General features: G+C 32.8%; 1 protein-coding gene across 1 annotated transcript in view; it reads left to right on the forward strand.

Annotated features, from left to right (window-relative positions):
- The window catches only part of CSMD1 (CUB and Sushi multiple domains 1), a 2413561-nt gene that overhangs the window by 1580801 nt on the left and 815137 nt on the right, over positions 1 to 17623 (forward strand). The window contains exon 16 of the mRNA XM_074209535.1: positions 9301 to 9425. Within this exon, the coding sequence (XP_074065636.1) occupies positions 9301 to 9425 (125 nt within the window). The remainder of the gene's footprint in view (positions 1 to 9300; positions 9426 to 17623) is intronic.

The raw sequence follows: 17623 nt of genomic DNA on the forward strand, positions 1-17623 counted from the left end.
TACATATGCATATGGATGAATGTCAAAAAAAAAACAGATGAACTTAAAAAAATAATTTATAGAATATGTGTCTAGATGAACTGATTATGTATCAGAAAAGAGGGATAACAGATCAAAAGTTACATCAGGGGAAGGCTAGATGCTGTAGTGGATAGAGCACTGGCCCTGGAGTCAGAAGTACCTGAGTTCAAATTTAACCTTAGACACTTAATAATTACCTAGCTGTGTGGTCTTGGGCAAGCCACTTAACCCCATTTGCCTTGCAAAATCCTAAAAAAAATGTTACATCAGTATCTAAAAAATATTGAGAGAAGCAAAGAAAGCCTTTTAATTTTTCCTCTGTAATTACCAGGTCTTTTACTGCCTTGATCTCATCAGTTGAGCTTCAGTTTTCACTGTTACTTTTAAAGCAAATGAGGAATCCATGAATGACAACAAAGTTCCTGATGTGATCTGTAGTTTAACCAGTAAAAAATAGCTTAACATTATTACTTCTATAATTTAGATACTATACATTTTGTTAAAACAGTTAACTATTGTCCCATAATTTTCCTCCCTTTCATGGGAAAACTTATAAATGAACCTAAGTAATAAATATCTCTACTTCCTTTCCTTTCATTCTCTTCTTAACTCTCTACACTGACTTCTACTCATCATTCAACCAAAACCAACCCCTTGAAAATTATTAAAATCTTTAATAACCAAAACCAATAGGCTTTTCTCATTCCTCCTACTCTTTGAACTCTCTTAAATCTTTGACACTATCTATCATTTCTTTATTATCTTTTCTCTTTTGTTCTTCTTTGTTATATATTCATCCATGTCTTTGAATACCATAGATATCTCACAGGTTTCTATCCTGGGACCTCTTCTTTTTTACCTCTAATATTACTCCACTTACTTTATTAATTCACATAGATTAATTTATCATCTATATGCAGATTATTCTCAGATTTATTTGTCAACCCTAACTTATTCAGACTGATATCTCTAAATCTTGGAGTTGCCAAGTCTTTAACTGTAATTCCCATAGATAAGATGAATTCAATGTGACCAAACTTAAGTCATTTTTATTCTGCTCCCCAAATTTAGGGTAGATCCATCCACCCAGTCACCAACCTGTGTGTTATTTTTTATTATTTACTCTCTTTCTTAGCCCCAGGATCCCAGTCTATTGTTAATGCCTACCAATTTTCTTTTTTGTAACAACTCTCTTATATGTTCCTTTCTCTACTCTGACACTATCACTACCTCATACAGTTCCCCATTACTTTAATCCTAGACTATTACATAGCCTACTGGTTGTTCTTTGTGCTATAAATCTCTCCTTACTTCAATCCTTCCTCCATTTAATGGCTAAAGTGGACTCCCTTGAAAAAATGTCCCAAGCAGTTCCCTGTTGCTTCCAGGATCAAATATACAACCCTCTGTTTGACATTCAAAGTCCTTTATAACTTGTACCCCCTTCCTTTCCAGTCTTCCACTCTTTTTACACATTACATCCTTTTGTGCTCTGTGCTCTGTGCAATAGTAACATCAATCTCCTTCTTCAGATTCCAGACATTTTCATTGGCTGCCCCTTATGCCTGAAATGCTTTCCCTGTTCATCTCTGCTTCTTGACAACCTTGGTTTTCTTTAAGTTACAACTGAAGTCCCTCATTCTTACAGGAAGGCTTGTCTAATTTTGCTTAAATCTAGTCCCTTCTCTCTGTTATTATCTTCTACTGATCCTGTTTATACCTTGTTTGTACATAGTTGTTTGCATCTTGTCTCCTCCAGGAGCTCCTTAAGTACAGGATTTTCTTTTCCCTCTCCCTTCATGTTTATAAAGTGCCAGACACATAACTGGCACTTAATATTTTTTTTTTACTGACACATTGACATTAGGTTTTTTTAGGTTTTTTTGTTTGTTTGTTTGTTTTTAGGTTTTTGCAAGGCAAATGGGGTTAAGTGGCTTACCCAAGGCCACACAGCTAGGTCATCACTAAGTGTCTGAGATCGGATTTGAACCCAGGTACTCCTGACTCCAAGGCCTGTGCTTTATCTACTACGCCACCTAGCTGCCCTGACATTAGGTTTTTAGGTTGCTACATTATATTGTTAATTCTTATTAAGCTTATAGTCTATAGAATTTCATTACTGTATTAATCTTTTTTCCCCAATGAACTACTATTAAGCCATGTCTTCACTTACCTAATTCAGAAACCTTTTCCTTTACCTCCTCCTCATCATCATTATCCCCAATCACAATGATAAAATTACTAAGGCATATTTGTTTATTAATGTTAAATGAGGGATTTATGATAGAACCATCATATCATAGATAAAATAAATTATGAAAAAGTCAGACTTTAAAAATTTATTTACATATCTTTTTATTACCCAATATGTCTCTATCCCCTTCTCTTTCAAAGAATAATCCCTCATAAATGACAAATCAAAAATAAAGGAAGAAAACAATAAATAGGACTTACACATATTAAAATTGTTTGTTAATAGACAGTATTTCATACCTCTGTTGCCCAACTTAGCAAAGAAGCAGGAAGAGGTGGTTTCTCATGTCTCATTTTGGGGTCAATCTTGGTCAAAATGATTTCATAGCATTGTTTCAATTGATTTTTTGTGTTTTTTATTTACATTATTGAAGTCATTTTATAATTCTCCTCATTTTTCCTTCCCATTGCTCTGTTTTCTTCACTTTGCATTAGTGCATATATTATTTTATGCTTCTCTTTTTTCATCATATTGTTTTTTTACAAAAAGGAAATGAGAGAAAATGTGCAACCTATAATAGTAAATTGCCAAAATTTGGCACCTATCAAATGGAATATTTGAAGATATTTTCAGTGCATTTCCAGAAGTAGAGATTATTTGTAATACCTTTAATCACTTAGAAAAAGTTAGTATTTTATACCTAAGTGATAATAATAGACTATTAAAATAATACACTTGTCCTAAGACTATTTCTGAATTGTATTGAACAAGAATTGAACAGTAACAATAGTAGATAATGCTCCAAAGTATGAAAAGGACATAATTTTGCTTTATTGTTTCATAGCCCAAGTAAAGTAAATATTAGAAGTATTAATATCCTCATTTTGGGGGGGTTATTTTTTAGCAAGGCAATAGGGTAAAGTGACTTGCTCAATCCCCTTAATATTGTCATTTTATAGGAATGAGAAAACATTCAATTGATGGTGAATTACCTTATCCATGGTGACACAATTAGTGTCAGAGATACAATCCAAACCACAGCCTTCCTGAGTCTAAGATCAGTATACATATCTTGCTGCCTGTTTTTTTTTTCATGTCTCATTCTGAATCTGTATGAGGTTTTAATTTAATTATCTTTTTTGGATAAGAATGTATTAAGTAGAAGAGATTTTCCCTATATCCTCAACAAATATGAGAATTATTTAAATGAATCTTTCCTAAAAGAAAGTTCAGATATTTTCCAAGTTTATTATTCTTCAACACTAGAGTTTAGAACTTCCTACTTATTTCAAGTCACTTTCACAAACATTATTGCAACTCATATCCTTGAAACTCCTTAAAGTTTGATTGTTGTATGGAAGCTATGTTGTGCCATTGTTAACATTCAGACTCTGAAATTCATCTAAAATATTAGTTTCTTTTCTCTGCTTTCCTCAGGCTAGAGATATCAATCTACTCTCTAATGCATTTTCAGTAGTTCCAACTTGCCTTAAGGCTTGAAGAGATGATTCTAAAGACTGTCGCTATAAAAGGAAAAAAAGATGACCCAGAAATGACATATTATGTGTGGGAATCAAAAGAGTAATAAAAAGCACTCCAATATTTACAGCCATTACACATTTGTCTCTTTGATTATAGTGTTGTCTGAGATACTGTGCAAGGCATGAGCTGACAAAGTTTTATTGGCTTTGTGGCCAGTTTACTTGCAAATTGTCTTTCAACCTCCTTGGTCCCATCTGTTCCAGTGAGATTTTTAATTTACTCAGTACAGTCAGGTGAAGTAGCTGAACTTTTTCTTTAGCATAAACAGGGATGATTTGTTGGAGAATCTGTGTCATTACAGGAAAAGCAGAATGATGCAATGCAAAGAGTTCTGAACATGGAGTCAGAGAACCTGAGGTCAAACCTTGGCTTTACCACCTGATGGTTGTTTGACCTCAGTCAATTCAGCCTCTCTCTGCCTCACTCTCCTTTTTGAGATGAGATGATTTTGAAAGTCAAAAAATAAATAAACACTTACTAATATAACCTGCTATGATTCCACAATACCATATTATCTCTAAATCTTTGAACATAGAAATATATCTAATATTTAGAGTATGTAATAACTATTACAAAGAAACATTTCTAAAAAATAGAAGTTCAGGTTACTTTTCAGATCTTGACTAGTTTTTCAAATATGTTAGCAGTGAAAGCATGACATAATAGCCTTGTGATGCACTAAGTGATTTTTTAATGTTTCAAGAGTGGAACTGATCCTAGAAATAAATCATAGTATCATAGTTAGAAAGAGGAAATGGAAAGTATATCAGAAGTCAGCTAATCCAACCCTCAGGGAAGTTATGTGACTTGCTCAAGAATGATTGACTAGAAGAGGTCTTGGGACTTAGGTTGAAGGTACTCTCTCTCTGACATAAAACCCATGTGACTATGAATTAGTCACTTTTTCTCTGAGTCTCAAATGGTTTAATTGAAACATAGAAATTATCCATCTATAATAGCTATCTCACAAAATTATTTTAAATATTAAAGTTCTTCAAAAACTTTAAAGTGCTTTCTAAATATCAACTATTTTTCTTGGTATTGTTATTGCTATTGTGGATTCGTGTCTTTGTACTCTGAATTACTTCTAATTAACACACATATTCATTTACTCATTAATTAAATATTTATTTAGCCCTCACTACCAGAGTTCTCCATTAGGCTGTGGGAGAGAAACAAAATTAATAGATGATGTTGACCCATGTGAGATTTGGATCCATGCTTAGTTTTTGCTATACTAATTTCCAATTTTCCAAACAATTTCTGTCAAATAGTGAGTTCTTATCCCAGAAGCTGATGTCTTTGGGTTTGTCAAATAATAGATTGCTATAGTCATTTACTGCAGTTTCTTTAGAGACTATCCTAATCCATTACTCTATTTCTTAACCATTAACAGGAAGTTGTAATGACTGCTGCTTTATGGTATTATTTTTTGATCTTTTAGAGCTAGACTACCTTCCTTTACATTGTTTTTCATCAGTTTCCTTGCTATTCTTGACCTTTTGTTGTTTCAGATGAATTTTGTTACTATTCTTTTCTAGCTCAGCAAAATAGATATTTGGTAGTTTCTTTGATAAGACACAGAATAGAAAGTTAATTTGTGTAGAATTGTCATTTTTATTATATTAGCTCAACCTAACCATGAGAAATTAACATTTTTCTAATTATTTAGATATGACTGTATTTGGGTGAATAGGGTTTTATAATTGTGCTCATACAGTTTCTGGATTTGTCTTGGGAGGTAGATTCCCAAGTATTTAATGTTGTCTGCAGTTATTTTAAAAGTGATTTCTCTTTCTATCTCTTGCTCTTGGGCTTTGTTGTTATATATAGAAATGCTGATGATTTATGTGGGTTTATTTTAAATCCTGCTACTTTACTGAATATGTTCATTGTTTTTCCAAGGAGTTTTTTTAGATAATTTTCTTGGGTTCACTAGGTATACCATCATATCATCTGCAAAGAGTGAAAGTTTTGCTTCCTCATTGCCAATTCTGATTCCTTCAATTTCTAATACTATATTGAATAGTAATGGTGATAATGGGCATCCTTGTTTCACCCCTGATTTTATTGGAAATGCTCCGAGTATATTACCATTACATATAATATTTGTTGATGGGTTTAGATGGATACTATTTATTATTTCAAGGAAAACTCCATTTATTCCTTTCAGGTATTTTTAATGGGAATGGATGTTGTATTTATCAAAGGTTTTTTCAGCATCTGTTGAGATAATCATTAAATATTTTATTTCATTCTGACCCCAATCCTAAACCAATGGACCAGTACCACTCAATCCTTGACTTGGTTGTTGAAGATGAAACAACCAGTGTATAGCAAGTAGAGAGAGAGGTTGAAAAGAAATGCTATGAGGTCATTTCTACCTGGCATAATGGGATAATAATAAAAATCTATTTTCACAAACTATCATTTACTAGCCTGCAACTGCTCTGTCCTTCAGAAAAACAAGTGAAAAAGAAAGGAAAAGACCAAAGAAGAGATCCAGTTCTGTGTCATTGATAGGTTCCTTCCATCACCTTCATAACTTTCACAAAGTTTATTTTCAGGAAAATTATTTCTTCATGTGAGTCCACAAATTTTTATTGATGTGGTGAACTTCTTCATGCATTCTTCCAAAGAAAATTAAAAACTGCCAAATAACAGTTGAGAGGGGAAAAAATACCAAGACTGCGATCAAAAGAGAACTAGGTTCAAATTATCTTTCTAATATTTGTTGGTTATAATGATGATCAATTCACAACTATTCAATTCCTTCACTAGTAAAAAATGAAGATGATGATACCTATGGAAATTTTCCCATAGAGTTATCATGAGCATCACATGAGGGAGCATTTCACAGATCTTAAGGTCCCATATCTATATAAATGCCAACTATTACTATTTAGGGTGTGGGAATGAACTATTCATTTAAAAAAATGTTATACACTACTCACATTCAAAATGAAAATGTAACTTTTCTCAATCAATATTGGAAGACACTACATTGAACATTACACCAGTGAAAATTTATTGAGAATTATACTTATATGCTTTCTCAAAAAAATAAACATTGTGGTTTAATGTATTTCATATTTTTCCTTAAATTCCAAAAGTCTTAAAGTGAGCTTTGTTCTCCAAGTATTACAACAGATTGGTTCTTCTTTTTTAAACATTCAATATCTCCTTCAATCATATGGATTCTATTCAAATTTAATTCTTTTCTTGTAATGTTTTAATCTGTAATTTACTGCAAATTATTCTATAAGTACAGTATAGCTCTTAAATAAATCCACAAATGTCTGTAGTTGTTTTTAAGGGGTGAATTTAGAAGTGATTTAAAACAAAATAACCTTTATGAGTTAGATGATTATTTTGAACATTACCAAATGAGATAATTGTATCAATGATAAGTACTCTAGGTAGGAAAATGTATTTCCCTTTGATTCTGTAGCTTTAAATTACAGAATTCTTAAATTAGGTTAACTTTTTACACATACACACACATATCACTTTTCATAATTTTGTACTGATTCTCTTTTCTGGTGATATTTTAAGATATGTGATGTTCCTTTCAATAACATGCTTGTTATTAATAGTCATTTATTATAAACTCTCAGTTATTGACTAAAGTGTACCTACCAGTAATTTTTTTCTGCCAGTGCTTTTTTCTTTCTTTTATCGAGGGACATTTCAGGAAAATTAAATTATGAGTCAGCTCTTATTCGGTAGACTATTTCATTTTCTGTCTGACAAAAAGAATACAAGACTACGTGTCAGAGAAATAAGAGAGCTCAAAGAGATTTGCAGTTTATATTAATGTAAAGTGAAATGATAGTAGACCTTTTAAATTCTTTTGCATTGTTGTGGTTATTCTTCATATCTAATAGAAAGTTAGACCAGACCTTACAGTACTTAGCTACTGAGATCAGTTGAGATTGAGCTTGTCCAGGGTGGTATGGCACAGTGGGTAGAGTGCTGACCCTGAAGTCAGGGGGACCTGAGTTCAAATTCAGTCTCAGACACGTACTACCTGCGACCTTGAGCAAGTCACTTAATCCCAGTTATCTTGCATCCAGGGCTATATCTAAACCTCTTAATTCATGTCTGATCAATAGACTCAGAAAGCCCAGGAGCCGTAAGTGAGATTGGTGTCTTAGCACAGCACTACCTCATTCAAATCCAATTCACATGCATGTCAGTACGTCACCTCCCTGATGTCATGCTCTTCTTTGAGAAAGGATAAACATGTTCATCTTCATCATCATCATCAATAATAATAATAATAATAATAACACTTACTTCCCAAGGCTTTTGTGAGGATAAAAGATAAAATTTTTCTAAAGTACCTGGAAAATTTTAAAATGTTATTTACTAAAAGCTGAAGAATTTGAAATGTGGAGATTAATTCCATATATGTAGAATATGTAGAACTCTAAATACTTTATCATTCAATGTGATTCTTACCTTTGCTTTCCCTTAAATTCCACAATGGAATCCCACTTTATATAATAGATTTACAATTATTCAGAAATACCAATGTATCATTCACACTATCCATCCAGTACTTCTGTCTTGATGTTAGGAATATCAGGATTCAAGTGTTGCCACTTATAAATAATAGAATTTAAGCAGAGATAAGTCACTATGTACTTCTATGCGTCTGAAACTCTGAGTTGTTATTCTTCATTGGTGTTAGAAAGTTATAGATATGGATCAAAAAGAAAAAAACAAAATATATTTATTATGTATGTACATATGTGTGTCTTTGTGTTTGATATGTAAGTGTCATAAAAGTTGCATTATGAAATATAAGCATATAATAAAGAATAATACTTTCAAGTGTACAAAAAAGAAAAATATTGCCTTCTCTCTCCAAACAGATTCCCTCTTCCATTACTTCTCTTCTCTAATCCTAGTCCCTGTGGCAAGATGTAAAGGTTTGCTCCTTAAAGAGGATACTTGTCAGAATATAAAATAGTGGTACACTATGCCTAATGCCACATATGTCGGACTCAGAAGAAGTAATTGGGTGTGTGTTCATACCTGATTTATGACTTGAACATTTTCTTATGCACCTGCCGAATTGTTATTCTGTTTTAGTGTTTTGTCAATGCTCACAACCTCAAAGCTTCATGTTTTCTGATGTAGCACTAGAGCCAAAGTAATTTTTCATCTAACTGTAGCCTGGATGGATTACATTAAAATGGGGTGGGAGAGGATTTTCTAGGGTTGCTATATTTCCCCAATATAATATGTGGCCTTACTTTGACTATAATTGATATGTGTTGTTTTAAAATGTATTCTTCTGCTACATTTTCTCCTAAATTAGTGTAATGGTTCAGATGTTTGTCCTTTTTGAAATAAAACTTATCCTCCCATGAAAATGATTGGTTATCTGAAGTTTTTCAAATCTTTATTTCTTTTTCCATATACATTCTAGATATTTTTGGTTAAACTACCAAATTAGCAACAGGCAACAAACATATTGGTTTCTCTGGTATTCATATCTAATAAATTCTGTTTTTTGTTTCTTGATTTTTTAGGGTAGGGGCAAGTGTCCAGTTCTCCTGTGAAGATAATTATGTCCTTCAGGGTTCCAAGAGCATAACATGTCAGAGAGTCACAGAGACACTAGCAGCATGGAGTGATCATCGGCCAATCTGTCGTGGTAAGGAATATAACTTGGGTCCTCTTTTATTTATTGCCAAGGTGCTTTTTGTGACCAATTTGAGCTTTAAAGTATAATCATTATAAATAAACAAAAATGAGCAGTGAACTTAGTTTCAAAAGACCTAGTTTCTAGTGCAAGCTCTTGTCATGTAATTTAACCTAGTTTCCTCATCTGGAAAGTGAGGGAATTAAACTAAGTCATACCTAAGTTTGATTCCAGCTTAGACATTCATCATTCATCATTTTCAACCATCTTTCCTTCTTTCCTTTTTCCTCTGTCCTTCCTTGCCTTTCTTTCTTCATTTTTCCCTCAACCCATCCATACTTCCATTTCTTCCTTCCTTCCTTTCTTCTTCATCTCTCCCTCCCTCCCTTCACTTTCTTTTCTTCCCTTCATTAGTCCTTCCTACCCTTCTTCTCTCATCCTTCTTCCCTCCTTTCTTTTTTCTCCTTCCTTCTCTTCTTCCATTCCTCCCTACCTCCATTCTTCCTTCCTTCATTCCCTTCACCCTTGCCTTTCTCCATCATGTACTATCTCAAAAATTTTGAAGAATCTAAAAAAACTGTCTTGATATAATTAAGAAAAAAAGTGATTAATTCAGAGACAGTTTTTATTCCTTGTTAGAACTGTCAGAAGATTAGAACCTAATTTGTGGCTTTTTAATCTAGAATTTTTTTCATATATAAATATAAGTATACTTGTATATATATATATATATACATATATATATATATATATGATTGCAAAGTAATTCTGTTCAATGTATTGAATACATTGTATTGAATACAATGTATTGAATATTATCCCCTTGGAAATGTCCTTGGGTTCTTATGACATTCACCATTGTTTGTTCATTTTATTTTTAGAATTTGCAGATTTTAGAGGGTATTCAATTCCCCAAAGCTTGTACTTGTAATTTAGTCATATTGATATTACTTTTTCATGGCAATTAATTTTAATTTTTCTTGAAATTCCAGATAATGTGAATTCTATGATAAAAGTTTTTTCCCCTTTTTTTTCTTTACATTAGCTAAGGTACTAGAGAGCCAGATCTGACTTTCTTTATATCCCTAGTACTTAGATAAAGGTGCTTAATCAATGTTAGTTAACTAATTAATACAACTTGTTGTCTTTGTCTTCAAATCTTATTCATTTATCCCCCTACCCAATTATTTTCTGAGAATTTTTAAACTGTTTATTTGAACTAATTGAAGAGGAAAAAAAATTAAAAGTTCCTTTGTGCTTAAGAATTCTTGTTTCTATTCTAGATATAGGAGGGGAAAAAATGTAATACATGAAACCTGTCCTTTCATAAACATTATTTTCTTTAATCATAAGTAATTTTTGTACTATACTTAAATCAGTTTTCCCATTCCTAGTAGATAGTTTCCTAGTAGTCTTTCTATGTCAATTTGTGAACTCCCTAAGTAAGATAAGCACTCTTCATGCTTTCACTCAAAAAATATGTCTGAAAGTCATTGTTATTTGAAAAAAATGTTTTTAAAAATGTGAGGTAAGATTGAAAATATCTTCGTGTATGCCTTGTCATCAAATCCAATGCTTTATACAATTAATATATAGTTGTTAAATAAGTAAAAAAATAGGTATGATGATTTTCCTGCAATTATACCTCTAGTATTTTCTTATTAGTGTTGGCTTGAGAAAATTGTTTAAGGTAACCAAAAAGATTTCTTTAGAATTTTTTTCTTCTTAGATTGCCTGTATGCCTTACATAGAGTAGAGCATTTTGAAAGCTTTAAACAAGTTTGTTTTTTTTTTATTAGGGATTTAAACTGACTTAGTGTAAGCTTTAGGAGGACTGGGACTTTGTTTCATTTATCTTTATGCCTTCCATAGCCCATGGCATTCTACACATTGTAGACAATATATACTGAATTGAATTGAAAAAATAAAATGAACAGCTTAGCAATAAGCAAAATTCAAAATATTCCAAGTGGGTTGATTTTTTTGTTTACTTTTACAGAAATGAGAAGCAGAAAGGACTATATGCAAGCAATAGAAACTACTTTTAATATCTTGATCTATTTTTTAATACTTGATCTACTTTTTGAATATTTTAATTTGAAATGTCAATTCATTTTTTTAAGTTCTTACATAATAGAATTATTTTTTCTGTGATGGACATAAAAGACTTGACTTGATCTCTTCCCGTTTCTAATATAAAAATACCACTGGCTCTGCTGCAGCACAGTCTTTGGGCAACACTATTATTGGGCAACACTATTATTCATAGAACCAGAAAGTGGGGCTATAGCTGTGATCATGGTTCCTTTTGTTCTGGAAGAAGGGTAGTCTCACCCCTAGACCAAACTTCCATGTGGCAATATCTTTCAGCACCTTACAGAGTTTATAGTATCCTTTTAGACATTACTTATTATTCTTGTCTCTAACTACTGAAGAGTCAGTATTGATTCACCTGTAATATTTTTGCACTTCTTAAAACATTATCTTGCTATATCCCATTGACTGTGAACTATGTGGTATATTATAGGTACTGTTGATGATTTTTAAATCTTAAGAGTAGCCTTCAAAAATATACTAAAGTTGATTTGTCATTGTCCAAGAGTCACATTTATTTCATCTTAACCCAAATAGGCTAAGAAACAATCAAAATCCAAATCTTGTAGTGAGGATCATGATAGCATAGAAAAAAGCACTGAATTTGGAAGCACATGAACTATTCTATTCCCCAGTTCTGATCATATGCCTGTGTCCTTTTGAATGAAGTGAGTTCTGTACATCCTATAATCTGACAAGGCATAATTTTATGTAATATGGGGAGCTTAGATTTATAAGGAACCTCTTTGATCCTGATAATGATGGCTTTCTATCTGAATTATCAAGGAAATCAGCATCTTCATAAGTGTGAATAGGACAGAATTCAATTGCTTTTTTTTGAATTTTGGGTTTGCATTCCTGACATTAAATATACTTTCTTCCATCAAAGTTCTCAAGTTTCTCAAGATTGCAATTTTAGGGTACCTTAAGTATCCCATTCTTTTTGTTTTTTAAGAATTTCTGGCTATAAATGACTGATCTATGGTAAAATGATATTTTAAGGAGGAAAAATCTTTTAAAGTTCCACAGAAAATGCAATTAAAGTTTTTTTCCAATTCTATACATTCATTTTTTAGTAGTTAAGTTTGTTTGACATACCTAATGCTCCTGAAAGGAACCCAACTATGTATTTCACATTGTAAAACACTGCCATCTCTTTCTCATATCGTGACTATATACTTGAAGAATGTATAGTTTCATCACCTTTGATATCCATCCTGAATAGGAAAACTCTGATGATTGATTCCAAACCATGTATGACTTGGCAGATACATCTTGAGAAGTTGTTACACACAAAAGTTAAGCAACTTGTCTGCAGTCACATAGCTAGTATCAGAGGTGAAATTTGAACCTACTTTTTTCCAATCATAAGTAACAATAAATTTCAACTATAATTAAAGTGAGAAATAGTAAAATTAAGGACAGCTTGGCAGCAACATACTTAGTATTCTTCACTTCCCTCATATTTAAAGAAAGCTTTTATTAATAATTTTTGCAATACATATTCCAAGACCATTTACCATATACAACAAAAGTTCATTGACTGAAAGCACTTTATATTCCTTCATAAAGTTGTTTTCAAGATGTGGAACAAGGATGATTCCCACCTCACTTTCCTTTCTTTAGATTTCAGAGGAACTCTAACTCTTTGGTAATTAGCCTGTTTTAACTACAGTGGGATTTCTTGATAAAGGCCTCTGATAAATTGCTATGAGTCAGAAGTGATTCTTTACAACTGGACATTTGTAGTTAGTTAGCCAAGGTTTACATTAGCTAATTGCTTTTGAATATTGAAGGAATGTTACCTTTTCTTCCTGTTACTGAACAGATGAATGGTTATCATAACTTGGTAATTATGCAAGTTATTTTATTTGATATCATACTTACTTCATTAAGGTATAGGAACACAAGTATGTTTTTTATTGGATAAATCATTATAAGCTGTTCAAAATCAATTGAGTACTTTTAATTGGCGGTGATTTTTGGCTTAAAGAACTCATTTCAGCCAGAATTTAAGTGCTTAATACAAGAAAACAAAGCAAGCTACAGTCTTCTGTTAATTTCATATCCTGCTGAAATCACTGAAACAACTATAGTTGATATTTTAGCTAAGGGAGCATCCAGATTGATGATGCATGGCATTAGATTTCAGGACAATAACGAAATATAATTAATATTAATGACAATATACTTGATTTCAATGTTATATTTTTAAAAATCTGATTTCAAATGAAAATAAAAATATTATATGAGGCTAAAACCATACTTTCCCCTTCTGCCTTCCCAGAATTACAAAATTTGGGAATAAGAAGGGGCATCAGTGACCACCTAGTTCAACACCTACTGGAAAGGAATCTCTCCTTTAACAAATCCAACAAATGGTGATCTATTTCTTGAAAATTTGTAAAAAAAAAAACCCAACATCAAGCTTTAAGATGGTTTCTTTGTGTAATAATAAATGTAGTAGTACTAGTGGTGGTAGTAGTAATAGTAGTGGTCGTAGTAATAGTTATTATTGTTGTAGTAGCAATAGCAATAGTAGTAATAATAACTCAGAGCTTCAAGTTTTGCAGAATAATTTACAAATAACTCATTTAGTTCTTACAAAATGCTTTATACAATAAGATTTCTCTATTGTTCATATTTACTAATGATTAAAATCTAATGAGAGTATTTAAGTGATATACCTAGAATCACACAGATTATATGTCTGAACCAGGATTTACATTGGGTACTACTAATTCTAAATTTACTGATCTATCCATTGTGCCACCCAACTATCTCAGTCTTAGTTCTTCAGTCAAACAGCACAAGTCTAACCTTCTACATGAAGTCTTTCAAATACTTCAAGACAATTATCAGATTCCCCTTGATTCTTCCCCATGATAAACATGATTGGTTTCTACAATCAATCATCTTATGATATGGACTCAAGGTCTTTCATCATTCTGATTTCCATCCTAAGAATATTCTCCAATTTATGAAGGTCTTTCCATAATTGTGGTGCACTCAAAAAACAAAATATTCAGGATAAAGTCTGCTGTTGCTAATAGTCTATGACAGCCCAGATGTTTCAACTAAACTGTTTTTTTAACTGTTCTTTTATTATATTGGTAATGTTGATTGTTTTTTGCACTTATGTGAAAGCCTTATTGAATTATATCTCATGAGATTCAGCTTAATACTTTACCAAACTCTGGGGCGGCTAGGTGGCGCAATGGATGAAGCACCGGCCCTGGAGTTGGGAGTACCTGGGTTCAGGTCCGGTCTCAGACAGTAATCGCCTAGCTGTGCAGCCTTGGGCAAGCCACTTGGCCCCATTTGCCTTGCAAAAACCCCAAAAAAACAAAACAAAAAAAAATACTTTACCAAACTCTATCCAGACCTTCAACTATGCTATTTGGAATGCCTTTTCCATAAATAGCAAACTTTCTTTATCCTAAATATTTTTCTTTCTCATTCTTTTCATTTTCTAACTATTATTGAAACATGGATCTCTCTGATAACACAGCCTCCTTGATCACCCTTTCTAATTTTGACTGCACCCTTATTTATTCTCCTTGACTCATTCATAAAATGGGATTATTGGAATATTCCTTGCTCCCCATTGTCACCTAAAGGTTCTCTCCCCACTTCTTACACTCAATAATCTTTCCTCCTTTGAAGTTCATACTATTCAACTGTATCATGCAATCACATTCTTGTAACTATTGCCTAAAGAATTCCAAATCATTCCCCTTACTTCCTCAATGAGTTTGGTAACATGGTTAAATTTTTTTTCTCTCCTCCTCATACTAGACTCTCCCTTAACTTCCCCAAACACTCTGTTCCTCAAACTGTCAATTTCCCATTACTAAAAAACCTTCACTCCACCTCAGCCTTACACAAAGATAGCCATACCCTTGCCCTTGCCATTCCTGACAAATGTATCACATTCATGTTCATGAATTTTGAAAACCTCTTATATAACTATAACGTTTTGACTCTCTAACTCTCTTTGCCCTTCCTTGCCAATCTCTCTTCTTCACTTACACTGTGACCTACAATCCCCTGATTCCTCAGTTCTTTCCCAGGTGATCTCTGCTACACTAACTATGCCCTCCTCTTTCTACTATCTTGACTCTTTCTGAAGTACTGTATGTCCCCATGTATAAGATGCAACTTAATTTAGGGGCCTCAAATTTGAAAAATATTGTATTAATAAAATTATTGAACTCAAGTTCTATTCATCATGAAATTCAAGAACCTTCTGCTCATAATGTTCAGGCATGTTTGGGGCAAGTCTAGTGTTTGTATGCATGCTTAGTCCATTCCTTTTCCTGATCCTGAAGCACCAATTGTATCCTTCTTTGAAATCAGTCACTTCTTTTTCATCAGGAATTCTACTTGCCTCATGCTCAACCAACTTTGTGGACACAGGAATTCTAATTGCCCTTTGCTCTTCAATCTATATCTTCAATTCCCTCCCTAAATCAGGTTATTTTGTTGACTTGCCTCTCTTGGCATTCTTCTGCTGTGGTCTTTTCAGTAGGGTTTCTTCTTCCCGTAGCCAGACCCAGATTGTTTTCTCACTTGAAGGGGGACCAAACTTCTATTGAGCAGCACCATTTCCATTCACTTTTGCAAACTGGATCACTTTGAACTTAAATTCAGCACTGTTTGAAAATATTTTCCGAGCCAATTCTGGGCAGAATGTGGCAAAAACGTAACCTAATATACCAGTAACAAATGTGAAACAATGAACACAAAGATAACAAATGTGAAAAAATCAGGAAATGCAAGTAAAAAAATCTCCAAGCACTGGATAAGATACTCCCAGTTTTTAGACCCCAAATTTTTTCAAAAAGGTATGTCTAATACATTGGGGAAAAACCATTATTATTTTTTTTGCTGATTATAGCCTACCAAGCTTCAACTTTGGATGACTTCCCTGTCAATGACTTTCTTGCCTACATATTTTCTGCTGGAGAAAATCATATAATCATTCTGATTTGGTCCACTACATATTTGTGTTATATAACATCACTTGAGCCCTTGCTGCTCCTAAGAAATATTGTTATACTCAACAACTCATTTTCTTACTCTTCACAGCAGCTCTTCCAAACCATTTTTTATCCTTCCTAAAATGTTCCATGCCATGAGTCCTCTGTTTCCTACCCTCTTAGCTGAGAACATAGCTTTATATTTTACCAAAAAAATAAAACTAGGACTATTCTCCCTGAGTCTTCTCTTTTCCCCTCTTCTTCATCTCATATCAACATATAATTTCTACCACTATTTCATTTCTCACATAATGAGGTGGCCTCACTCCTTCTCAAGACTGACTTCTCTACTTAATCAATTCCCTTCTTTTCTGTCACTTTCAACAGATTCTCCTTTCTGTTTTGCCCACTCTCTCATTGATTTTTCAGTCTCTCATTGTCTTTTCCTCTCCTACTGTCTACAGATATGCCTATGTCTCAGTTATCTTAAAAAAATTCTCACATAATTCTTCCACTTGTTATCCTGAATACTTCCATACTATCAATTAAAAGTTCTTCTAACTACTGTGGTTGAATTCCTTAAATGAGCATTCATAAAAGATGTTTGTCTGTCTCTATCTATCTTTTCTTACTCTCTTCTTAATTCTCTAATAACTAGGCTTCTGACTTCATCATTCCATTAAAACTGTTCTTTTAAAAATTATCAAATATAATGACCTTTTCTCATTCTTCATTCTCAACAACTCAACAGCCTTTAACACTGTTCAATTCTATTATTCTCCTCTGGTTCTCCTTTTATCACTATCTGATCACTCTTTTTCATTTTCCTTTACTAGATGATCATTCAAATCATGCCCTCTTATCCTTGATGTCTCTCAGGGTTCTGTCCTGGTCCCTGTTCTCTTTTCTCAATAAACTACTTCTTTTGATGATATCATTTGCTCCCAGGGATGATTCTTTTGCCTTAATTTCTATTCTGACTTCCAATATCACATTTCAAATGGACCATTCAGACATCTTGAACTGGATGTCTGGTAGAAAACTTAATCTCAATAGGTCCAAAATGGAACTCATCTTTCTTTCTAAATGCTCTCCCCTCCTAACTTTCCTATTTCTGTTGAGGGTAACTCATCC

Source organism: Macrotis lagotis, chromosome 1 (genome assembly GCF_037893015.1).
Source record: "Macrotis lagotis isolate mMagLag1 chromosome 1, bilby.v1.9.chrom.fasta, whole genome shotgun sequence".
NCBI classification, from domain to species: domain Eukaryota; kingdom Metazoa; phylum Chordata; class Mammalia; order Peramelemorphia; family Peramelidae; genus Macrotis; species Macrotis lagotis.